The 26,662-nt window shown below is 38.7% G+C and overlaps 2 protein-coding genes across 2 annotated transcripts; both read left to right on the forward strand.

Annotated features, from left to right (window-relative positions):
- Positions 1-12,773: 12,773 nt before the first annotated feature.
- LOC110913106 (E3 ubiquitin-protein ligase RNF170) lies at positions 12,774-15,155 on the forward strand. The gene is made up of 5 exons (XM_022157971.2): positions 12,774-13,089; positions 13,764-13,963; positions 14,421-14,522; positions 14,743-14,794; positions 14,884-15,155. The coding sequence occupies exons 1-5, from the start codon at positions 12,999-13,001 to the stop codon at positions 15,000-15,002; spliced, it is 564 nt and encodes a 187-aa protein (XP_022013663.1). The 5' UTR covers positions 12,774-12,998; the 3' UTR covers positions 15,003-15,155.
- Positions 15,156-18,495: 3,340 nt separating this feature from the next.
- Positions 18,496-19,039, forward strand: LOC110902807 (protein stu1-like). Its single transcript, XM_022149198.2, has 2 exons — positions 18,496-18,607; positions 18,696-19,039. Exons 1-2 carry the CDS (start codon positions 18,553-18,555, stop codon positions 19,037-19,039), a joined length of 399 nt encoding a protein of 132 aa, XP_022004890.1. The 5' UTR covers positions 18,496-18,552.
- Positions 19,040-26,662: the final 7,623 nt, after the last annotated feature.

Raw genomic sequence — 26,662 nt, forward strand, 5'->3', positions numbered from 1 at the left:
GACAGTTCGCAATACATGATTACCATCGTAATCCATGCAAGTAATTGTCCTTAACAACCCCCGTGTGAACGGGTGCTGAGTCCAAACTATAGTACTATGTTGCTAAGGCAGGTAGATAACACTCCACGTGTAAACATAATAAACAGCAATCATTTAGTCAAGTAGCACATGCAATTCGGTTAGCGTTCAAATAGTTTGTGTTTGATTGTGATTTTGATAGATAACGTATGTAACACCCAAAAGTGCTAAAAGAAAAAAGGGATCGAGTATACTCACAGTGATTTGGTTATGGATTGAAGGGAGCGCTGAGAGTAGGTTAGCCTGAATAGTTCGATATCATAACGATGAGTAACGCAGAAATGCAAACAATGGATAATGGATCGATTGGGCCGGTCGATCGGACAACTAGTTCGCTCGGACGGGCTGTTCGTTTGGCTTGAAAGTCCGTTTGAACAGTCCCATTCGATCGGCCGGTAGGCTCGATCGGCTGGTCCTTTCGAGTGGATTGTTTCTTCCTTTAGGAAGGATGTGTTTGTGTATGATGGTTTGAACTTTTGAAGTTTTTGTTGCAGCATCTGAAAACATTGAAGTATCCTTACCTTTCAGTCGGTCGATCGAACGGTCCGTTCGATCGGTTCACCCAACCAATCGGTTAGTCACTTTAGTGTGATCATTTGGCAGTGTGTCACTCGATCGGGTGGCATGCTCGATCGGGTGGCACTCCAATGCTTTGAAAAATGGTTAAGTGTTGAAGCATAGTATCTCATGATCCGAAGAGTAATGTTACAAATCGGGTGGTAGGTTCGATCGAACATCACCTCGTCAATACCATACTTCATGAATATGTGAATAGGGTGGGCCATGTGTCAGCCGATCGGTTGACCCGGTCGATCGGCTGGGAAGTCCGTTCGGTTGGGCTGTTCGTTCGAACACCCTAACCGTTCGGCCAGCCTTTCTGACCTGGTTAGCCATCGTCTAACACTTGGCTATTTTGGTTAACTTGGTATGATTTCGAGGTATTTTGACGACGAGCTAAACCATAGAACTTAGGTTCTTACTTGTTTTACTGGTTCGGGCCGGAATCACCCAAGTCCGGCCAGTAAACTGTTCGGAACGGTAGTTTAACATTTAACCCGAAATCGGTGAATCTCGTAGTTAGAATCCGAACCTTGAACCATGTGATAGTTTAGAATGATTTGTGAGTGCTTCAAGCTCCGTTTTCTACCGGTTTTAGAGTGTTGAGTGTAAAAGAGTTGAAAGATGGTTGGAAAATCCGTCTTTCAATCCTTTCCACCGTGAAATGTTATGATCTTTGATAGATTTTAGTTTGTTTATGTGGAAATCGGCTAGATCTAAGCTAATCATGGTGGAATGATGCCAAAACAGGATGTTCTTGAAGAACACCATGATGACATCACCCAAGAGCACCTAGATCTTGGTGATTTCACGGTTAGAATCCAAGTTTTGAAAGATAGAAAGGTGTAGAATCATTAAATGAACAAGATCGTACAAGATTTAGAGTGAAAACTTACCGAATCGGAGAGAAATCTGAGAAATAGTGAAGAATAGGAGCTGGTCGGTCAGAGCTTTCCAAAAGTGGTAAAGATGACAATGACAGCCCTATTTATAGGCTTCCAAAAGAGGAAAGGCGCATCCGATCGGCCAGGGTTGCACTGATCGAATGGGCTGGCCGATTGAACAGGTCTGCTCGATCGGTTGGCCTGTTTGATCAGGTTGCCCTGTTCGATTAGCACAACCTTTTGAGCGTTTCGCGACGATTTTTGATATTTTGATTTCGATGAACGATGATTTGAGTATGATAGAGTTCCTAATCAAATTACTTTTAATAGTAGTTGGGATTATATCTAACATATAAGCATCCTTACTTCATAATTTGGTTTTGATTTCGATTGAGTTCGATTATCCTTCGAGTTTCGATTTGATTTGATTGATTCACCACATACTACAACGTAAAGTAAACACGCACAAGTAACACATAAGGCACACACACACGTATAAAAGGTATCAAAATTCACGTAATTCGAGGTTCGAGTTCGATGATTGATTCGATTAGCCTGATTATTGATTGATTAACTTTATCACATTGTTACTTCCTACAATTCAAAGTCGATTATCGGTTCGCAATTCGATTAACGTTCGATTCATTTTGCTTATACAACATTTACTCCACATAATACAAAAATTTAAAATAGATTAATTCCAATAACAATCAACATTTGACTTTGACTTTGACATTTGGAAAACACAGGGTGTTACACTAAACGTCGTGACCATAAGGTAAAACCTCGGAAGGTTATTCCCTATACAAATATGGTCACCTAATGTGTTTGGTCGGATCCTAATGATCGACCAAACGGGTCGGGTTCGAAAGTATAAGCGATTGTTTAGATTGCTTACCTTACGACCCTATATAAGCACAAATCTAAAAGTGACGAGCTAAAGATGTTAAAACATGCTTAAAGAGGTTTGAAAACAGGTTTGGTATCAAAACAAACGGTTTTGATACCTAAAAGTAGTTTGGTTACAAAATACGCAAGAATACGCATTTTGGCCGAAACTACGACTCGCCACTATGCCTAGATAACGTGGTAATCAGTAGGTATAGTCACAAGAGACTAAAACCATCGTGATTACGCTCACGTTATGAAGTTCAAACGAACTTCATGTTGACCATAAACTGGTCAAAGCAGAAAGTCAAACACAGTTTGACTTCCACGCGAAAAAGAATGAAAGAGAACTTACAAAAGGTCCAAGAACGGAAGTTTGACCCGATTATTCTCAGGTATGAAGTGAAAGAACTTCAACTTAGAGAGCAATCAGATCAAGGTGTGAAGAATGCAAATGAGGAAGATGGGTATTTATAGTTTTTGCACAACCGTTAAGATCGTTCATCGTAAAACGAGATTCGATCTCATCCGTACACATGTGCCCATGGTTTTGTGAAACCATGGGAGCCCCTAGCTTCATTAAAACCATGTGCAAATGAGGGGAACATCTGGAACAAGCTGGAATTTATATTTTTCATTTTGGTCCCTTCCTAAGATAACTATGGCAGATTGTCAATTTTGGTCCCTAAATGTACAAATCATGGTTTTTGATGCATTTTTGACACGTTTAAGCCCCGTTAATCCCATTTCAAAGCTCTAAAATGAAGCTAAAGTATAGGGAACATGAAACATGCTCAACAGTATCTCGTATCTCGGTTCGTTTGGTCGTACGGTTGCGTTGTTCGGTTAATTACGACGAAACACGAACGAATGCGAAAAACGATCCAAATTACGCGACGAATGGAATTTTATCATGCCAATCACTAAAGTAAAATATTTTAATTATTACGTAATGTTTTTGGATGTCCGGATGTATTCAGAACGTAAGATATGCGCGAAAATGCAAACTTATGCACTTTTTGACGCTTTTAGTCCCTGAATTACCAAAAAGTTTATTTTAGCACACCGAACCCATAAAAGACTATTTCTAAGCTATGTAAAGGATATTTAGGGTATGTTTAACTTATGGTCATGTTCCAGAATGTTCGTTACAGTACAAATCGGCATACTTTCGCAGTTTGTTGAAATTAGTCCCTATAAGCGAATAAACTTGATTTCGCCACACCAAACCCTCCAAAACTTATTTCTAAGTTATGTAAAGGTTATTTAAGATATGTTAAGCCTATGTCACTATTTCAGAGTGTTTGTCGCATTAAACTGGTTATATTTACGCATCAGATCGCGTATAACCTTCCAGAAAGCGATTTAAAGCCCGAAATCGCACAAGAATTGATATGTGCAAATGATATACATATTTTTACAAATCCCAAGTATGAAACACAATATTTCATTGGTTTGGTCTTTGTTTGACGGTCATAGTGACACATGTATCACAGCCGCGTCTAGAAATATCCATCATCGCCTATTCATGCATCTTACACCTTTGCTGCATCACCTTCACCAGCTCCTCCTGCTTCACCATCTCCACCAGCCTGATCCTTGCCACCGCCGCTTGCCTCGATTGCTAGAACCTCACCAGCCTCTTCTTCGTCGTCCAGCTCAGCCAACCTAGCCTTCCAGCTCTCTATGTCCCAGTTGCTCTTGTCAAAGTTAGGATCCTGAGCTTCTTGAGCCATCTGCAGCTTGGTTTTGTACATAGCAATGGCAGCGGAGACTTTAGCATCCTCCGTGATCTCGTGCTTCTCGTAGTCAGCATTTATCTGGGTTGCAACCACCTGCTTCTTTGCTTCGTTGAGGTCCTTTTCCAGGGAGGCAATCTTCTGATCCTTGAGCAGCATGACTCTTTGGAGGTCCAAGCACTTTTCCTTAACTTCTTCGATACTCCCTACGTAGTCTTGGATTTCAGCAAATTTCTGCAAAAGGAAGGATACAATTCAGGATCCCTTACCCTCAATATGGAAGGATTATATATAAGAATCACGTTTAAGGATCAGTTATTCTCACCTCAGCAACGTATTCCTCGAACTGATGCTGGATCAGAGGCAGACCTTCAAGGGTACCGGCAGTTTTCCTTTTCTTGCCACTTTTTCCCTTAGAAGTGGTTGCTTTGGGGACTGTGACGGATGGGCTAGCGGCAGGCTTCTTCTTTGCGGATCGGACGGTATCGAGGTCAGTGACACTAAAACGAGCAGCAGATTTTGATGATTTTCCAGCACCTACACACCCAAAACAGATAAGTATCCTTATTTCATTTTTATTTAAACATTTAATTGTGCACAAAATGGGATACTTATTTGACATTGTAATAGAACCTGAGGATACTTCTTGAGAATCCTGGGTATTTGCTTGAAATGATCTTATTGCAGGATCAAGCTTTCGAAAAGCAACAAGCCTTTCCTTAGTGGCAGGTGATGGAATAATATGCGAAACAGAGATAGTTGCACAAAAGAAACAAAAGGATGTTAGTGATCCTCATCAGAAACAGGGTTATCCAGTGATCCTTCTAAGGATCCTCTATCCTACCGTGGGTGGCCCACTTCCTTGGCAGATCCTTTCCATTCGGGATGGTATCCCTTCTGACAAAGAAGAACCGCCTTTTCCAGTTGGTGTCGTTTTAGTGGTTTTGAGGATGGGGTGTTCTTCGCCGGGTTTGTGTTTGAATAGATATCGATGGGATCCGTGGCTCACAAGATTGTACATTTCTGCTAACTCCGACATTCCCAAATCAATGCCTTCATGCTCAATGATTCTTTCAAGGGTATTCAAGACCCTCCACATCATTGGCATCGCTTAGATATAGGAGATGCCGGTGAGAGAGAAGAAAGATTGGGTGAAATCAGGAAAAGGATACGAGTATCCTATTGTAAATGGGGTGACCGGAAAAGCTACCCAGATTTCATAAACGAAATCGCTCAGTGCGGTGGGATCAAAAGCTTTAAAAATGGTGTTCGCCGGAAAACAATGGCGAATTTTGTCTATCTGTGGATCAGTGAAGCAGCATCGTTCCTTCGCAGAGTCTTCGATGATCCCTTGGCTCTTAAAAGGACTGTCCTTTTTGTGATCCTTAGCCCGTGAAGATCTTAGCATCATCTTGGTCACGATGATGGTAAAGAAGAAGATGAACAGAATGAGAATGTAAAGGGAGAAAGGAAGGAGAAATACCTGCTTGATCTTCGAATGTGGATTTAAAGGGAGTCTCACTCGAATTTAAATGCATATTGATCCTTATCTCTAACTTCAATTTATAATAATGATCTTGCAGGGTAGTCACTTCAATGACGTCAAATTAGCAACTGCTAGTTCGATCTTAACGGCTATATATCCGTTGGTTTGTTACGGATAAGAACGAAAAAATATAACTCGTTTATTTAAATTTTACTCCTTATATTTTGGGGGCAATTGTTAGGGGAGGATTTTCCAATGATCAGTGATCCTCAATTGCTGTCGTGTTGAAGGATCCTAAATTATGTTTGACTTTAGAATCCTTAGAGAGTATTGTAGGATCAGGATCCAGGATCATCATAGTGATCCTTACACTAACGATTGTCTGCTTTGAATAGGGAACTGTTTTGCAGGAGTACGTGCTTGGACTTGGTCTTGGCGATATTCCTGGAGCATATTCTCTTTTATTCCGCACGTGCTTGACTATTATGGACGTTATGGAGGTCGTGGAAGACTTGCACGAAATGCGGAAAGTTAGTTAGCTTAGATATTTTCCAAATTTATACGGGGATAGCGAGCTTGATTAGAACACTTGGCTATTTTTGGCTACACACACACACTCGTAACTGCTCTCATCAGCTTACAACGGTTTGCTCGGCGATTACACACTATTTTGCACATTTCACTCTAGTGATCCTTGTAACAAGCTCGCTATCATCCAAAGTTGTAACACACTTTCTGTTTAATCTAAGTTGGTGATCGGTAGTTTCCATCACCCGAGGTTTTTTATGCCGGAGATCAACTCTTGATCAAGGGCTTTTTCCTCGTATAAATCCTTGTGTCACTTGTTCATTACATTTGATTGTTATCTTTAACATTGTTCATTGATTCAAGCATCACACCTCACATTTAAAGATTTGGTTGCATTATCTTTGCTTGATTTTTTACCAAAACACTCGTATCGATGATTTGTTTAACCAACTGCAAGGTGCTACGTGTTTCTCGAAGATCGATCTACGCTCAGGCTATCATCAACTGCGCATTCAGGAAGAAGATATACCTAAAACCGCTTTTCGCACTCGATATGGCCACTATGAGTTTGTTGTGATGCCTTTTGGTTTAACCAACGCACCCGCGGTTTTCATGGATTTGATGAATCGCGTGTGTAAACCATTTCTAGACTGTTCCGTTATCGTGTTCATCGATGATGTCTTGATCTATTCCAAGTCGATAGTCGAACACGCGCAACATCTACGTTTGGTTCTCGAGCTACTCCAGGGGAATCAACTCTATGCCAAGTTCTCCAAGTGCGAATTCTGGCTGGAGGAGGTTCAGTTTCTGGGACACATCGTTAATAATCAAGGTATACATGTCAATCCCGCGAAGATTGAAGCAGTTAAGAGTTGGATTACGCCTAAAAACCCGTTTGAAGTCCGTTCTTTTCTCGGATTAGCGGGCTATTATCGACGATTCATCGAGGGATTCTCTAAAATTGTTGTGCCGCTTACCACTCTTACGCATAAAGACAAGCCTTTTGTTTGGGGAACCGAACAAGAGTTTGCCTTTCAAACCCTCAAGCATATGCTTTGCAATGATCCTGTTCTCGCATTGCCCGACGGAAACAACGACTTCATTGTCTATTGTGATGCTTCCAACCTTGGTCTTGGTTGTGTTCTCATGCAACGGGACAAGGTTATAGCTTACGCATCTCGTCAGCTCAAAATCCACGAGAAGAAGTATACAACCCATGATCTCGAGCTAGGCGCAGTCGTTTTTGCGTTAAAGATATGGCGACACTACCTGTATGGTACCAAGTGTACGATCTTCACCGATCACAGGAGTTTACAACACATCTTTAATTAGAGAGAACTTAACATGCGTCAACGCCGATGGGTAGAACTTCTTAACGATTACGACTGTGAGATTCGTTATCACCCGGGCAAGGCAAATGTTGTTGCCGATGCGCTCAGTAGACGGAGTTATTTGCTCAGTATTCGCAATACTCAAGCTCAGCACGACCTCGAAACTCTCATCCGCCAAGCCCAACATGCTTGTTTTAATGAACGCACCTTGAAGAAGGAGCACGATGGAGCTCAGCTTGTAAGCAAATCGAATGGGATCTTCATCTGGACCGAATCTGGATCCCTAAGCGGACCGATTTGCGAAAGATCTTGATGGATGAAGCCCATAAATCCCGATATTCTATTCATCCCGGTGACGATAAAATGTACCAGGAACTTCGCTACAAGTACTGGTGGCCGGGCATGAAAAGGGATATCGCTCTCTATGTCGGTAGTTGTCTGACTTGTGCAAGAGTCAAAGCTGAACATCAAAGACCTTCTGGCTTACTCGAACAACCGCCAATCCCTATATGGAAGTAGGAGAGCATAGCTATGGACTTCATAACAAAGCTCCCACCCACGTCATCAGGTCACGACAGCATTTGGGTTATTGTTGATCGTTTGACCAAATCAGCCCACTTTTTGCCAATACGGGAAGAGTACAAGGTAGAACGATTAGCCCGAATCTACACCGACAAGATCATTTGTAATCATGGTACGCCTTGCGACATCATCTCTGACCGTGATACTCGGTTTACCTCGATATTGTGGGAAACATTTCAAGCAGCTCTCGGTACGTCGCTTAACTTAAGTATCGCATTCCATCCTCAAACCGACGGGCAGACTGAAAGAACGGTCCGTACTCTTGAAGACATGCTTCGTTCGTGTGTCATAGACTTCGGTGGTAATTGGTATAAATACCTATCATTGGTTGAATTCTCGTACAACAACAGTTATCATACCAGCATACAGATGGCACCATTCAAAGGCTTTATATGGAAGAAGATGTCGATCGCCTATTGTGTGGCACGAGATCGGTCACTCGCAACTAACCGGTCCTGAGTTACTGCAAGAAACGACTGACAAAGTCCTCCAAATTCGAGACAACTTGTTGAAATCTCGAAGTAGACAGAAAAGTTACGCCTATAGAAGACGCAAGCCCTTTGAATTTGACGTTTGTGACTATGTACTCCTAAAGGTATCACCTTGGAAAGGTGTGGTCAGATTCGGAAAGAAAGGGAAACTAGCGCCTCAATATGTTGGACCTTTTAAGATTCTGGAAAGGATCGGAAAAGTCGCCTACAGACTCGAACTACCGGAGGAACTTAGTAACGTCCACCCGACTTTCCATGTGTCAAACCTCCGAAAGTGCCTAGCTGAGCATGATTTAATTGTACCTCTCGACGACCTTCAAATAAACGAAACGCTACACTTCGTGGAGAAGCCTGTCGAAATCATGGATCGCCAAACCAAGCAACTCAGACGCTCGCGCATTCCTATCGTGAAAGTCCGATGGGAAAGCAAACGTGGCGCAGAGTTCACTTAGGAACTCGAAAGCGACATGAAGGCGAAGTACCCGCAATTGTTTAAGTGAAAGTCTAGAGAGAGAAAGTAGCAAAAGGTGATTCACGATGTTGTGCAGCTTTCAGCCTAATTTCGGGACGAAATTCCCTAAAAAAGGGGAGGCTCTAACACCCCGTGTTTTCAAAAGTCAAAGTCAAAGTCAAGATTGAAGTCAAAGGAGGAAAAGATCGCTAATTGCGATCTGTCACTCCTTGTTCAACTACTATTTTGACTTCTTTGACTATAGTTAGTCTATTTTATGTTTACATTAGTTGTATTATGTGGAGTAAGTGTTAAAAATCGAAGTAATCGAATGTTTATCGCTGCAAAACGCTTTACGACTGTGAATAATAGGAAGTAACAATGCGATAAAGTCAGTTAATCAATAATCGAGCTAATCAAATCATCATCGAACTCGAAACTCGAATTGTGCAAACTTTGGTGTTATAATAGGTGGGTGTGTGCCTCATGTGTTACTTGTGCGTGTTTACTTTATGTTACGTGTGTGGCAATCAATCGAAACTCGAATCGAAATGGAACCCAATCGAACTCAACCGAAATCGAATCATGGTAATTAGTGGAGAAGAGATAGCGCGAGACATAGATGCTTGTATGTTAGATATAGTAGTTAGGATTAAAAGTAATTTGAATAGGAAACTCTATCGTACTCGCATCATCCTCAATCGAAATCGAAATATCAAATATTGTCGCCCCGAACACTCGAATCAGGCAGCTGAACGATTAGGCTCCCAGCCGATTGAACAGCCAGGCGATCAGACTGCTGTCCGATCGGACAACCTACCCGATCGAGCTGTCTGGCCGATCGGCCAACCCTTTCCTCTTTTGGCAGCCTATAAATACCCCTGTCATTGTCATCCTTACCACTTTAGGAAACCTCTGACCGACCAGCTCGTGCTCTCTTCCTTTTCTCATATTTCTCTCGATTCTGGTAAGATTTCATCCTAAATCTTGTACTTTCTTGATCTACACACACTCCTACACCTTTCTATCTTTCAAATCTTAACTTTTAACCGTGAAATCATCAAGATTCAAGTGTTCTAGGATGATGTCATCATGGTGTTCTTGAAGAACTTCATGTTTTGGCCTCAATCCTCCAAGAATAACTTGGATCTAGCCGATTTCCACATAAACAAACAATGATCTGTAAGAGATCTAAACATATACATGGTGAAAAGGATTGAAAGATGCTTTTTCCAACTTTCTTTCAACTCTTTTACACTCAATGCTTTCAAACCGATAGAAACGAAGCTTGTGCCGACTTACTAATCATCCTAGTAGTTGTGCGGTTCAAGATTCAGATTCTATCCACGAGGTTCACCGATTTCGGGTTAAACGTTAAACTCCGTTCCGAACCGTTAACCGGCCTGACTTGGGTGATTCCTGTCGGATCAGGGGAAACAAGTAAGAACGAGGGTTTTATGGTTCGACTCGTTGTCAAACTACCTTGATATAACAACAAACAAATCAGAACAGCCAAGTGTTAGACGAACAGGCCGACCAGGTCAGGATGCTGACCGATTAGACTGTTGTCCGAACGGACAACCAGCCGATCGGATAGTCAGCCGATCGACCGGCCAGCCGATCAGCTAGCATATGGCCCCACACTTGAACAATTCAATGAAGTGGAGTATGGAACGAACTGCTGTTCGATCGGACTGCCATCCGATTGGATTACTCTCCGGATCATGAGATACTATGCTTCAACCTTAGTCGATTTTCAAAATGTTCAACGCGTTTGGAGTGCCACCCGATCGAACAGCCATCCGATCAGGTGACACCCTGCTAAGAACTTGTCTGCTGAAGTACCTAACCGATCGGTTAGCCGGCCGATCGACCTGAAAGGTAAGGACACTTCAATGTTTTCAAATACTGCAACAAAAACCTCAAAAGTTCAAACCATCATACACAAAAACATCTTACCCAAAGGAAGAAACAATCCACTCGAACAGCCATCCGATCGGTCTACCGACCGACCGGACAGGCTGTCCGAACGGACTGTTAACCAAACGGTCAAGCCGTCCGATCGGACTACCGTCCGGTCGACCAGCTGTCCGACCTTCCAACACTTGTTTCCGTTTTATGTGTTGTTTATCGTTATGCTATCAAACCATTCAGGCTAACCCTACTCTCAAGCGCTCCCTTCAATCCATCAACCGCTGTGAGTATACTCAAACCCTTTTTGTTTTAGCACTTTTGGGTGTTACATACGTTACTTATCCTAAATCACAATCGAACACACTACTCAATTACTTTAAACGCTAACCGTTACCGCATGCATTACGTGACTAAATGAATGCTTGTTGTTATGTTTACACGTGGAATGTTGTCTACCTGCCTTAACGACGATAGTACTATAGTTTGGACTCAGCACCCGTTCACACGGGGGTTGTTAAGGACAATTACTTGCATGGATTACGGTGGTAATCATGTATTGCGAACTGCCTCGGGCAGTCAACCCGCAGTCATTGGTATCGATAGATCCATGTCGATAATTAACATGCTTCGTTTTCCTCTGTGTACGTGTTGGTTATGCGTAAACTATTTCGAACTCTATATCCTATTATCAAACTTGTATGATCACCTTTACATTTTATGTATTGACTTTATTTTAACGTATGCGACAGGTGTTTAAGATGCTTATCTGCTAGGAAGGCGAGGCTAGAATAAAACTCTAGAGCATAGTTGTCTGTAGATCTTGCAGCATGAGTCTCTAGACATAGATAAACAGTATTTATATTTAAATCTGAGTTGTCGGAACATAATATTTGCCTGGATTTTTTTTATCTGTAATAATTTGTTTGCTATTTGAGGTACGGTATGGGACGTATAATATAAATTGAATAGTAATGATAATTGTTATGGAAACTTCTAGACAATCTGTTTCGCTCAGTGCCATGCCCCGATGATTCCGCCATCGGTTGGGGTGTGACATGGCTATTGGCAGACCCATGAATTATTTACTGGGGTGTGAACATGGGGTTCAATCATATTTTCAAGTGGCGTGATCTGAATTTTTGCTTATAAAATGCACTAAAAATTTGTTTTTAAGTGGGGCGCCGCCCACCCAAGCCATATCTTGGGTCCGCCCATGCTCATACTACGTACGAACACATTATGCATCATGGATGGTTATCGAGTTTGCATAACAAAAATGGAGCCAGACAATAAGTGCTAACCCAATACGATGACCAAAATGCAACTGGGGCTTGGTTTTGATAAGGAGAAACCAAAGAAAAATAGATCGGGCGATGGGAAACATTGCACAAGACATTTTTATATAGGCAAAGGCACAAAACCTAACGACTTACGCAAGGGTAGTCACAAGACGTTTTTGATATGAGTAAAAGCATAGAACCTGACAACTTTCGCAGCAACGTGTACAAAAAAGACCACATGGACGCCATGCTTTCCACAAAATCCCCAAACATAGAGACAACTAGCTTTTTATTACACGTGATTAGGCCAAGTGTAGAGGTCAAACCTCATAAGGGGGTTATGTGACTAGTGACAAAATGTGTGATATAATTTGAGTGTGTAGTGGAAATGAGGTTATATAATGCCGGCCATATTGGTGTGTCAGAGACCAACACAACATCATGCCGTGATATTTTTCGTGAGAAAGAGCCTTGAGCCGCATATAACGTCGGCCGTATTGGTGTTTACGGAAGGTCTTGGCGTCAACTTATTATTAAAGTAGAGTGAGAATTGAGATCTGGATTGACGACACATGTCTCTTTGATGACAAAGGGATATTGACAGCCAATAAGGAGAGGCCACGTTATTTGATTGAAAACGAAATGACGGTCCGTACGTACGTTAGTTACTCTTCCTTCCTTCCTTCCGCGTTCTTAAATCTTGAATCTTAACCATTAAGAAACATATCATCAATGGAAGGAAACAAGTAGTAGTCAATAGACAGACAACTGAGAGAATCTGATCTGGTATGGACGGACCACCGGTAAACGATTGTTGCTCAATCTGCCATGGCAACTTTCATCTTCCTCATCAAGCCAATTGTTCTCATTGGTACTGCGGTACGTCTTCTTCTTCTTCATACCCCCTAATCATTAATCACTCATTATTTCATCATTCAATCCTTAAACCCCTTTTGGGGGATATTAGGGTTTTATCAGGAGGATGATTAAATAAATATGTAGGTAAACTTGGGTTAATTTTTGTGTTTGAATTAGGGTTACTTGTCTAGCAAGTTATACATAGATTCGAGTTATGAATTCATCAAGACAAGTGTAGCTGTTTGTTTGATTATCGATTATGACTCGATGATTCTTGTTATTAACAGTTAATGTATTAATTCTGATTTACAAAAACGGTGTTATTACAGTAATAATCGGATCCTTTGAATGAAATGATTTAGGATGTTAAATTTGGCCGACTTTCAGCCTGCTATTTATTGAAGTTACCTCTTTGACTTGAAACACAACCAGTGGCGAAGCTTGAAAATTTCCAACGGGGGTCAGAAGTCACCGAACCTAAAAATTCTATATAAGTAATTTTTTTTATAAAACCGGGGGGTCGAAAACACTGGTATTGTAATGAACCAGGCCGATAATGACCAACGACCCGCAGCAATAAACAACCCCTTCATAACACTACTCAAATTGTCACCCGCTGAATAACATGAGAAACTGTTTAAGGTTATGCATATGACCTTAATAACCGTTTTTTTTTTCTTTTATCTACTATACAGGAAATTGCATTTTACAAGTTTGGAATCATGGGTCAGCATTACAGCCATGCAGATGCCCTCTTTGTAGACGCCAGATTACTATATTGGTTCCTAGTCAAGCTTCCTCTCAGCAAGTTCATGATCCGGAAGCTTCTCAGATTTTAAGAAGGATTGAATCCTATAACCGTCTTTTCGGTTCGCAGTCAGCCGGTCTCGGCCAGGTATTCATCTGATGCTACTTTAATCTAAACACGATATATGTTTTTTTTGTTGTGCATAGATTGTGTGGATGTATGATGAGAGTCAAATGTACAAGGATTTATAAAAAACAGAACAGGATACTATGAGTATTAAATGAAATATTCATGCACGAGGCCATAATTTGGAAGTGCTGGCTTGAATTCAAGAAAATTCAAGATGTTCCGTTAATAGAAGTGTTTGAATCATTTTTCTCTCTTTTTTTTTTAAATAATTTCTGTTGATGTTTCATATAAAAGATGTTCATATTTTTGGGCATTTTGTTTGATTTTTCTAAAACATCTAGTATTCAACTTGTCTAGGAGTTAAGTACACCAAGGGTAGGAGAAGTATACGAAATATAAGATGATAAAAAAGACGTTAATCGTGTTTTCTCAAAATCTGTATTAATATTGGAAACCTTTTTTTGTGTTTTTGCAGAGACTGCAAGACCTTCCATTTCTTCTCAAAAGGTTGTTTCGAGAACTGATGGATCCTCAAAGATCTCTCCCGTTTGTCATTAAAGCACGCGTATATCTGGCTGTGAGTTCATAAATATTACTTCTATTTTGTTGCAAATATGATTGCATGCAAGAGTTAATTGCATAGGTGAAGACATGAGTATTGACCCGTTTAAACGAATTGATCTATTAAATTATTTATAATTTTGGTTAGATTCAATTATTATAATTTCTTGTGTAAATTTCAAAATCGTTGTAAAAAAACGTACTCTTGTCACTAATGTTGCTACTTTTTCACACAGCTAATATCAACTGCCATTTATGTACTTAGCCCTGTGGACATTATACCCGAAGGTACGTTGCTTCAAGCCCGCTTCACAAATCAATATATATCAACTCAAATATATGTTTGATAAAATGTTGGTTATTTTGATTTTTGACAGCATTGTTTGGAGTACTTGGTCTATTGGATGATGTCATTATAGCCCTTATCTTTTTCCTTCATGTTGGCACCCTGTATCGGGCTATTCTTGTGCGCCGTTATGGAGGATCTTCAACCTGACGATTTGAAGCCTTATATTGATGTTGGTTGTTCCTGTTTAACATCTGCAATTATGCTTCATCTGATATTGATACAATATACAGATTGTGATATTTGTATAATGATGGGGAAGATTGTTTTAGTTGCAAGACGTACGAGTTTTCATTTTTATTAGTCTCGAGTGTTGGTTAGTCATTGGGCATGTTTAACTTGGTTGATTTTCATTAACGTTTAGTAGCGGTAAAATTGGGGGGGGGGGGGGGTAACGTTTAGTGCAAGTCGAAAAAGTATGAATTCTCTTCTTTTGAATTACACAAATTACAATGGTGACAAGCACTTGCATTTAGGATTTAGAAGACGTCGATTAAGGAACACAAAAGAGCACTAATCGGATTGAAATCATTAGCAGGTGCAGGTAGAACGAAGAAGATTTGCGAGTTATATTAAATGAGGCAGTTGACAAACAGTAAGCAACATTGGCAACGACAATCATCACATAACTTATGCCCCTCACCCAAGGCAAACCCTTTGCCAACGTTGCCCCTTGTTTAAAAAAGAACAAAATAATAATAAAAAAACTTGATGTTATGACGTTGCCTATGGCTGTTTTTAGAAGATTTTCTAATTTTAAATATTTACTCTATAAAAAGTATCCACACACGGGTGTTCAGAATTCGATTCGAATTCGAAATTCGACTTGATTCGAATTCAATTATCAAGGTTCGAATTCGATTTGATTCGTATTCGAGTCCAGTAATCGAATTGGAATCGAATATGAATTTATGATTTTCAATTCGATTCGATTCAAAATTCGAATTCAATTTATATATAGTTTTTTAATATATGTATATACACACATACATATACACACACACATATATATAGGGGAACGATCCACTAAAAAGTGGATTTTGCCTAAGTAGCCTAAGAAGGATTGTGATGATGACATGTGACACTCCTAATAAGTAGGAATCAAGGGCATTTTCGTCTTTATAAATAGGAGTGAATATGACATGTGGCACCCCTTTTGTTTTTTAAAAATACAAAAAAAAATCTAGTACAAAAAAATATAGCACAAAAAATCTAGTACAAAAAAATATAGCACAAAAAATCTAGTACAAAAAATATAGCACAAAAAATCTAGTACAAAAAATATAGCACAAAAAATGTAGTATAAAAAAATATAGCACAAAAAAAATATAGTACAAAAAATATAGCACAAAAAAATAAAGGAAAATAATGTAGTACAAAAAAATATAGTACAAAAAATTGAGAAAAAAAAAATTTAAGACAAAAAAAATCAGCACAAAAAATTTAATAAAAAAAATATAGTACAAAAATCCAGCACAAAAAAATGTTATACAACATAGAAATACAACACATTTTAGTGGGTTTTTTTAGTCTTCATATTTTATATAGCAATATGGTACTCAAATTAAAGATAAAAAAACGCTCGATTTTATAGTGAAATTTTTATGAAAAAATAATGTCGTATAAAAAAGTTATGAACGTTTTAAAAATGAGAGTGAAATATGTATGTGCCTTGCATGTGGAGAGAGAAAGTCCATAAGTAGGATTTTCCCAAGATACCATTGCACTCCTCCTTCTCCTACACTTTCATCTTAACCATTGATTTGAAAAATGAATGGTTAAGATTCCTTCTCATCCTTCTTAGGCAAAATAAATTTTTTATTTGATCTTACCCATATATATATATATATATATATAGTGGGGATCCTACGGAAAGTGTGTTTTTTCTAAAAAGTGTAAAAAGTCATAAAACACAATAATTTCAGGCATAAAACACACCTAAAACTCACAAATAATAGAATGAATATTACTAAAACACCATATTCAAACTCTAATAGTCCATAAAAACTTCAAACACGCCATCGTAGAACTATGAATTTAAAACACACAATGCTAAACAACATAAAACACAATAATATTTGTCATTCCACAATCAGAGCCTTAACATCTAAAACACAACACAAAACCCACATACATGATGTTTTAGTAATTTTCATCATATTATTTGTGGGTTTTTGGTGTGTTTTATGGTTGATATTATTGTTTTATGACTTTTTACACTTTTTAGGAAATTTGGACTTTCTGGCCAACTCCTATCCTATATATATATATATATACATACATATAACTTCTAAACTTGGACATTGTATGAATCACATCCATGCATCCATGTGTAATAAGTTTATTATTTATTTCTAACATTACTAAACCTAGTCAGAAACATATCTTCTAAATTTTGAGTAAATTGTCATTTTAGTCCCTGAGGTTTTACCAAAATTGTCACTTTAGTCCAAATAGGTTTTTTTCTTGCCATTTTAGTCCAAATAGTTTTTTCTTCCTGCTATTTTAGTCCCTGATTTTTGTCATTTTTTGTCATTTTAATCGACCACCACCACCCACCCCATCACAATCTTCTATCATCGCCATCACCTGCCTGCACCGTCACCACCCACCCACCCTACCACCATCACCACCCACCATTTCCATCACCACCGACCACTTTTCCACCACCCACGTCATCAACCAACACCACCGCCATCATCTTCACTATAAACCGGCACAACACCATCCCATACCATCGCACCTGAAAAAAAGAAAAAAACATGTGGTTTGACCAAAATTCACCTAAGTTAACTAAATTTTTTGAATGGAGTTAGTGGGTTGGATGAAAATGGCAAAAAAATGACAAAAGTCAGAGACTAAAATGGCAGAAAACAAAACTATTTGGACTAAAATGGCAAGAAAAAAACTATTTAAACTAAAGTGACAATTTTGATCAAACCTTAGGGACTAAAATGACAATTTGCTCTTTGATAAATGTTGGTTATTTTTGTTAGGTTAGAACGGGTCTCATACAAACACCACAAGCTCTCTAAATAGCAAGAACAAGAACACGTGGTTCGATCAAGATTGATCTACGTCCACTCTTCACAACTAGCTCTCTTTTTTATATTTAGGTGCTCAAAAGTTATAGGTACAAGAATGAGAAGTGTTACTAGGGTACAATTAGGGTTATATATTTAACTTTTAACTATAGTAACATTTTACAAAGTTTTTATAAAAGTGCAAGAATATAAGTGTCAATGCTAAAAACTTTGAGGATTAAATTACAAAAAAGAAAAGGAATAATAAAAACTAAAACATAAAAAAGCAAAAAAAAAAAAAAAAAAGAAAAGGAAAAAAAAAAGAAAATTGTAGCTAAATTTGACCTGAACTGAGGATATACCGATATCTATCTTTTGTTTTTTATTTTCGATACAAGTCAATTTCTATACTTTTCGATATTTCTTTCACTACCTATACAGAAGCGTTAGCTTACTGCAACGTAACTTTGTAACTCGGTTTTTTATTTGGTCAATACTATTGTAAATCTTAACACGAAAAAAAAAAGATTAATAATATAATTTTAATGAGAAAATAAAACGTTTAAAGTATTTCCCTACAATCTCGGAAATTTTGGTAGAATTAGTACCATCTACCGTAACATCATTATTCCATTCACAATTTTTATGATTCGATCGAAGAGATCCTGCATTCCGAAATGGCTCCAATATTACGAAGATTATTTCGTTTCCGTCCGTCTATTCAGTCAAGAGGTATACATACCTTAACCATAATCGACAATATATATATATATATATATATTTGATTGAAACATTCTATTAATCGTTAGCCTGATCCCAGATTCTCGGCCCACAGTGGCTCAAGTCCTGGCTCGTGCCAAGGCATGGGCTGTTAAATATGACAAAATCAACAAAAGAGTTGAAGAGCATGAGAAGAGGATTCAGATGGTTATAGATTGCCTCAGACGCATAGATGAGTATAACTCCACCCGCATTCGTTCTTGCAACAGGGTCTCAGATCTACCCGAAGTTGATGAAAAAGTTTATAATGATGAAGAAGTTCATTATGAAGAAACCGGTGAAGAAACCGACGAGGAAACGGATGAAGAAACTGATGAGGAAAGTGATGAAGAAACTGATGAAGACACTGATGAAGAAACTAACGATGAAACTGATGAAAAGTGAACAAGTACTCTAATATATAGTATTATTTTGAAGTTTTGAACATAAAAGGTGACATTTTGTGGGGAAGGTGATGTTACTTTTTTTTTTTTGAAATAAATTTAAATTTCATTCATATTTGCCAAGTTACATCAAAACAGAAGGTAGACGGGCAATAAGGTGCGCCGCCACCCCTTTCTGAATTGCAAACCCTAATCTACCAAAGACAAAACCTCGTCCCCAGCTGAGGCTGGGCAATTGTTGTGGATGACCCGTTGGACACTGGTCAAGAAGTGGATAATTTCTGGCGCTAGGGAGCAACTGTGATGTTACTTCAATTTTTTGTAACATGTATATAGATTATAAATCACTAGCGGACTCATTATCGTTAGGAATGACAATGAGTTGACATCTCGTATTTACATCTCTGATGGAGCTAGGTGCTTGGGTAGTGATCGACATATATTCACAACGATGGTGATGACCCACATTGTGAATGTTGATTAAAAAAAATCTCCCTTTATGATTAAGGGTGTATTTTGGACCCCCAAATATGCGAAAAAGTTCATGTTATTTGAATGATGAAAGTGATAAGAGATTAGATATTATATGTGAAATGGGAATTTTTTTTTTGAAGATTAGATATTATGAGAGGGCTCGCGCCTAAACGAGTTGATCTATTAAAGTGTTTGGAGCAATGGAACGACTTTTTTTTATCTATTTTTTGGTATAAATCAAGCGGGTCTAGATCAAAACCCGACAGTTGACATGTAAAAATCACAGACAATTTTGGTGGCATTAGCATGTTTGTTATGCTAGGGGCTATCGACTGCCGTTTATGTACTTAGCCCTGTGGATATTAAACCCTAAGGTATGCTGCTTCAATTCATGCTCCACAATATGTTTATGAAAATATATTTTGATAAAATGCTGGTTATTTAATCAGCATTGTTTGGAGTACTATTGGATGATGTCACTATAGCCCTCATCTTCTTCCTTCATGTTGGATCTTCAACCGGACAATTTGAAACCTTAAATTGATGTTGGCTGTACTTTTGTTTACTTCTGCAATTCTGCCATCAAAGTTGCAAGTCTTGCATTTATTTTATTATTGTTGATTGTTGGTTAATTATTGGCCATTAAGGTAATATTAGTCGGTTTAGGGTAAAGTTACTAGGATTTACGCTTTAGGGTTTATTTGATCCTATGGATATGCTAGTCCGTGAAAGACTAAAAATGCTATTTTACAGATATCTCAAAAATGCATAGATGATTTTGAAGTCAAGACATAAAGGTGTTGGGAATTTCGTGTAACTACTGGAAAATAATTTTTAGCCAATTTGTCAAACAAACTGAACGCAGCGGAAAACATGTACACGAGGTTCAGTTCTAAACCGTTCCCACCGGTGATCTCTTTACAATCAAAATAGGTTATAATAAAATTAAAGAATCGTGACATCCAAGACAGACACCTTAGTTCAACGAACGATCTCGCTAGATGATCGTTGACCACGAAATCGAATTTGTTCGTTTGAAACGATTTCAAACGAAACCTTTAAACTAAAGAAAAATAAAGTTCATAAACTTTACTTACCTTTTTGCGTAATTGAAGAAGCACGAACTTAAAGAATTAGCATCAATTAGAAGCTCCTCTTTCTCTTCTTTTTCTATTTGCGACGGCCAAGAAAATTGAAGTTCGTATCCTATCTTTTCTGTATCGTTTTGAACTTCAATGAAAGTATATATTAACCTTTTGAAAAGCATGCAATCTTTTACCCAACTAAAAGTTCCGTATACCCTTTTTTTTTATTTAGTAATCCTATTATATGAATTCCATATATCCCTATGGAATCACACTTGCCGTATATCTCTAAAAGATAGTTATGGAGGAATTCTTTTATTTAAAGATATAAAGGATTAGGAATTGTAATCTAATCACAACTCCACCGTAATTATCTCATAATTAAAACAAGTATCTCTCTTTTTAATTATCTAAATAATTAACAATATATATAATTTATTATAATTAACAAATTAATTATAATATTAATCTGGCTCATCGTAATTATTCTGAATAATTACCAGTTTCTTTTATTACGCTTATTATTTCGTGATCCAGTGATTAACGATTAAAACACCGTGAAATGTTCGTTGCCCAAAGTGTAACTCTTTGGGTCGTACCTTGACGGTAACGTTGAATTTTAATCGACAATTGAACATTATATCCAACAATCTCCCACTTGGTCGATTGGCCGATTAAGTTTCAATGTAGACAATAGTGGGTGCCTAGCTGCATCATATTGCCCCCGGCAAGGTATGACAAATTTATGTCAACTAATTCTTTGCACTAATCAAACCTTTGGTTATGCAAATACTATAGCCCTGGTTATCGACTCATTTATCCCTCTGTATTGAACACTTGTTGAACATGAGACATGGATCCAATTCATTCTCATATATTATTCAACCATTTCTAATTTCGTTCTTGATTTGAAGTGGTTTATCAAACTATTACTAGTTCGAGCGTGGCCACGCGTTCAACACCAGTTCAAATCAACGAAAGGCGCCAGAGTGTTCTTCTTCTAAGTATAGAAGTACAGATCCCTTTGGCTACAAACAACTCCCACTAAACTTCAGATCATTCCCAAAACTATCCTTATTACTGCCAGTTACGTACAACGTTAGATAGAATCAAAGAGCAACCATTCATTTAAGTTAGTTCTAGTATGTACCGCAGGTCTAAGGATACAATGATCGTACCTATTCAAAACGTCTTATGACTAAGATCCATGAAGATCATTTTGAAACGAGTTACGCCCAATATGATTCAACTAATCATATCAGTGAATATGGTTCTCAACACTTTGAGTATCCATTATATGGATCAACCATCTAATTCACAATAGTCTTTTACCAGATTGGTTCTCACGAATCTGATAGACTACGGACATTTTAGAATACAATATTCATAGATACCTAACGTACTAATATTTGAACACAAATATAATAGTTTAAAAGACATTCAACCATTAAATTCAAATAAACATAAAATATTGTTTACAGTTCAAAATGCACCAAATTACTAAATTACAAAATCAGACCCACTGTCTAGCATATCTAAGACCTATACTATTTGCATGCTTCTCGTGTTTCACTTGAGGTATAGGCTTAGTAAACGGGTCCGCTAGATTCTGATCAGTATCAGTTTTCTCTACTACGATGTCTCCTTTTTCCAAAACTTCCCGTATGTAGTGGAATTTTCTGAGAATATGCTTCGTGCTGTGATGCGACATTGGTTCCTTTGCCTGAGCAATTGCACCTGTATTGTCGCAAAATATCTCTATAGGCTTCTGTATGCTTGGTATAACTTCGAGATCAGCAATGAACTTTTTCATCCAAACAGCCTCCTTAGCAGCTTCTGAAGCCGCTATATATTCTGATTCAGTGGTCGACTGGGCCACCACGCTTTGCTTAGAACTCTTCCAAGTTATAGCACCACCATTTAAAGTAAAAACATAGCCTGTCTGAGATCGTGAATCGTCACGATCCGTTTGGAAGCTTGCGTCAGTGTAACATTTTACTTTCAGCTCTTCTTCCAAACCGCCAAATATCAGAAACATATCCTTAGTTCTTTTTAAGTACTTTAGGATATTTTTCACAGCAATCCAGTGACTTTTACCAGGATTCTGTTGATATCTGCTAGTCAAGCTCAGAGCAAACGATACGTCCGGTCTAGTACATAACATGGCATACATGATGGAACCGATAGCAGAGGCATATGGAACCTTTTTCATATCCTCTTTATCTTTGTCCAATTTGGGACACTGATGACTATTTAGTACGGTTCCACTTGCCATTGGCAAGAGACCCTTCTTGGAATCTTGCATCGAAAAGCGCCGAATGACCTTATCGATATACGTACTTTGACTAAGTCCAACTGCCGTTTAGATCTATCTCTATAAATCTTTATTCCTAGAATATAAGCAGCTTCTCCAAGATCCTTCATTGAGAAACATTTACCAAGCCAGGATTTAACATCCTGCAGCATTGGGATATCGTTTCCAATGAGAAGTATGTCATCTACATACAGGATCAGAAAAGTAATAGAACTCCCACTTGCCTTCTTGTAAACACATGGCTCATCTTCGTTTTTGATAATACCAAATTGTTTAATTTTCTGATCAAAACGAAGATTCCAGCTTCGAGATGCTTGTTTCAATCCATAAATGGATTTATTCAACTTGCAAACTTTCTTTGGATTCTTAGGATCTACAAAACCTTCAGGCTGCTCCATATAGATATCTTCTGTAAGGTGTCCATTTAGGAACGCGGTTTTGACATCCATTTGCCATATCTCATAGTCATAATACGCGGCTATGGCAAGTAGAATCCTAATAGACTTAAGCATGGCTACTGGCGAGAAGGTTTCCTCATAATCAACTCCTTGAGTCTGAGTAAATCCTTTAGCAACCAACCGAGCCTTATAGGTTTGCACATTTCCATCCATGTCTGTTTTCAACTTGAAAACCCATTTACTTCCTACAGTCCGACATTCGGGAGGAAGTTCAACCAAATCCCAGACTTGGTTGTCATACATGGATTGCATCTCGACGCCCATGGCTTCGAGCCATTTTTCAGATTCGTTACCTGAAATCGCAGCTTTGTAGGTTGAGGGCTCTTCTTGATCTATTATCAAGACGTACCTATCAGGTGAATACCGATTAGGTTCATGATGATCCCTCGTACTTCTGCGGACGCCTAGTGTTACATCAGATTCCTGAATCCTCTCAGGTTCAGGTTCAACAATATTTTGTTGAGAGGCAGATTCGACTATTGGTTGATTAATATGTGGTTCTCGAATTTCCTCAAGATCCACAAGATTATCTCCAATTCCTCGCGCTATAAGCTCATCCTCTAGGAATGTTCCTCGACGCTTAGTGAAAACTCTATTTTCAGCAGGATTATAGAAATAATAACCAACCGGATATGCATATCCAATGAAAACAACCTTTTCACCGCGAGGATCAAGTTTGTCCGAAGACTCACTGGTAACATAAGCGTTACATCCCCATATGCGAAGGTAAGAGACTTTAGGTGGTTTACCATGCCACACTCATATGATGTCTTTTCTACCTTTTTAGTAGGAGCAATATTCACAAGACGTGTAGCAGTTTCAAGAGCATAACTCCAAAAGGAGTGTGGTAAGTTTGTACGACACATCATTGATCGAACCATATCTAATAAGGTTCGATTTCTCCTCTCAGACACACCATTGAGTTGTGGTGTTTCGGGTGGAGTTAGTTGGGATATAATCCCACACTTCTTGAGATGTTCATCAAACTCTTGATTAATGTATTCACCACCTCGATCGGATCGAAGTGCCTTAATCGTTTTCCCTAGTTGATTCTGTACTTCATTTTGGAATTCTTTGAACTTTTCAAAGGTTTCATGTTTAAACTTCATAAGATAAACATATCCATATCTACTATAATCATCAGTAAATGTGACGAAGTATCTTTCCCCGTTCCTTGACATAGTCCTGAATGGACCACATACATCAGTATGTATGAGTCCTAACAGGTCTTTGGCCCTTTCACTAGTTCCGGTAAAAGGGGCCTTAGTCATCTTGCCACTTAGACAACATTCGCATAAATCATAAGTCTCCTGACCCGTGGATTCTAGAATCCCTGTGGTCTGGAGCTTCCTCATGCGATTAATGTTAATATGGCCAAGAAGACAATGCCAACGATATGTTTGATTAAAGCTAGTTTTAACACGTTTAGAGGAAAGAGAGCATACTATATTATTTGATCTATTGTTAGAAGTATCTATTTCATAGACACCATTGTGAGGCTTAGCCTCAAAATAGAACACACCATTTAAAAATGCAGAAATGCTACCATTAACAATATCAAAAGCATAATTAAAACCTTGTTCTCTTAAAGCAGAAACAGAAATAATATTCTTAGTCAAACTAGGAACATAAAAAACATTGTCTAAAGTAATAAACAATCCAGAAGGTAATTCAAGAATAAATTCTCCAACTGCCTTCACAGTAACATTCTGCCCGTTCCCAACGTGCAGCTCTAAGTCACCCTGCTTCAGCTTCCTAATCCTTTTTAGTCCCTGCAAATCATTACAAATGTGAAAACCACATCCAGTGTCAAACACCCAAGATTTGCTCGAAAAGGAAAATAGATCAATAACATGTATACCTGAGGATTCTCCAATCTGCAGCTTCTTAAGCTTCAACTCAGCCAGGTACTTGGGACAATTCCTCTTCCAATGCCCGATCTCATCACAGTGAAAACACTTGGTATCTTTATGAGGCTTTGCCTTCGGAGTGGCAACCTTTTTGCCTTTGCCCTTGTCTTGCTTACTCGCCTTGCCTTTTCCCTTGGATTGCTTCTTCTTGGTAATTCTTCCTTCCCTGATCGCCAGCACTGGATTGCCCTTGGTTGGGATGTTTGTCTCAGCAGTTTTTAGCATCTGATGCAACTCTGGGATCGTTCTTTCCCACCCATTCATGTTATAGTTCATTACGAACTGATGATATGAATTGGGTAGCGAGTTAAGGATCACATCCGTAGCTAACTCATTACTAAGGGGTGCGTTCAGACGCTCCAGTTGATCAACGAAAGACTTCATTTTCAGTACGTGAGCACTGACCGAAGTACCTTCCTGCATGTGACATGTAATGAGAGATCTCATCACCTCAAAACGCTCATGACGAGCTTGCTGCTGAAACATGTTTTTCAGCTGCTCACTCATCTCATATGCGCCTAAGTTTTCCAGATTCTTCTGAAGTTCTGGAATCATCATAGCAAGCATAAGACATGTCACATCTTGGGAATCATCAACATGTTTTTCCCATGTCCTGCGGGCTGGACCCGTATTAGCAGCAGGTGCTTCGGGAATTGGTCCTTCAAGGACATAAGCCTTTTTCTCCGCCCTGAGAATAATTTTCAGGTTGCGGTACCAATCCATGAAGTTAGAATTATCAAGTTTAGCATTTTCAAGGATGGACTTAAGCGAGAATTTGGTGTTATCAGAATTGTTTGTAGACATCTGTAGAATTTAGAAGAAAATTTTATTAGTAATTTTCATGCATTAACCTAATTCAATTTTGACCCAAGATATACAAAATTTTAGGAATTAGGATGAGATCCCATCTCCCCATAACTCAGTGAATGGACTTAGCACTCTTCACTGGCATAGATTGAAGGGTAGGTGAAGATCACCAATTGTGTCAACTACACAATTCTCGGTTTGGGGTCGCATGACGAGTGTTGTCAAGCATTGGTACGTTAACCCCAACTACGCCCACTTTCACAACCGTAAAAGACGAATGCAGGATAAACACTAACATTCGCTCTCGTGTCGCAAAAGTGATATTTGTCCTCAAATCAGAACTGTAGCCCGGCCCATGTAAGCATGGAAATCGCGGAACTACCCCTAACCAAAACCGTAGGCCTGGATGCAGGGTAAACACTAGCACCAGGGGTTCGGATATATCAGTTCGGGTGTTCTTAATTTAGGGTGGCGTAGAATATCGATTTTAATTTGGGTTATATTTTAAAATTACCAGTTCGGGTCGTTTTAAAATACTTGTACGGCCTATGGCATGAACATAGGCTATACAATTCC

This window comes from Helianthus annuus, chromosome 2 (assembly GCF_002127325.2).
Source record: "Helianthus annuus cultivar XRQ/B chromosome 2, HanXRQr2.0-SUNRISE, whole genome shotgun sequence".
NCBI classification, from domain to species: domain Eukaryota; kingdom Viridiplantae; phylum Streptophyta; class Magnoliopsida; order Asterales; family Asteraceae; genus Helianthus; species Helianthus annuus.

Coding starts and splice junctions, on each gene's coding strand:
- LOC110913106 (XM_022157971.2), top strand. CDS start 12,999: ATGGACGGACCACCGGTAAACGATTGTTGCTCAATCTGCCATGGCAAC. Junction 13,090..13,763: donor TTGTTCTCATTGGTACTGCG/GTACGTCTTCTT, acceptor TCTACTATACAG/GAAATTGCATTTTACAAGTT. Junction 13,964..14,420: donor AGTCAGCCGGTCTCGGCCAG/GTATTCATCTGA, acceptor GTGTTTTTGCAG/AGACTGCAAGACCTTCCATT.
- LOC110902807 (XM_022149198.2), top strand. CDS start 18,553: ATGGCTCCAATATTACGAAGATTATTTCGTTTCCGTCCGTCTATTCAG. Junction 18,608..18,695: donor TCCGTCTATTCAGTCAAGAG/GTATACATACCT, acceptor GCCTGATCCCAG/ATTCTCGGCCCACAGTGGCT.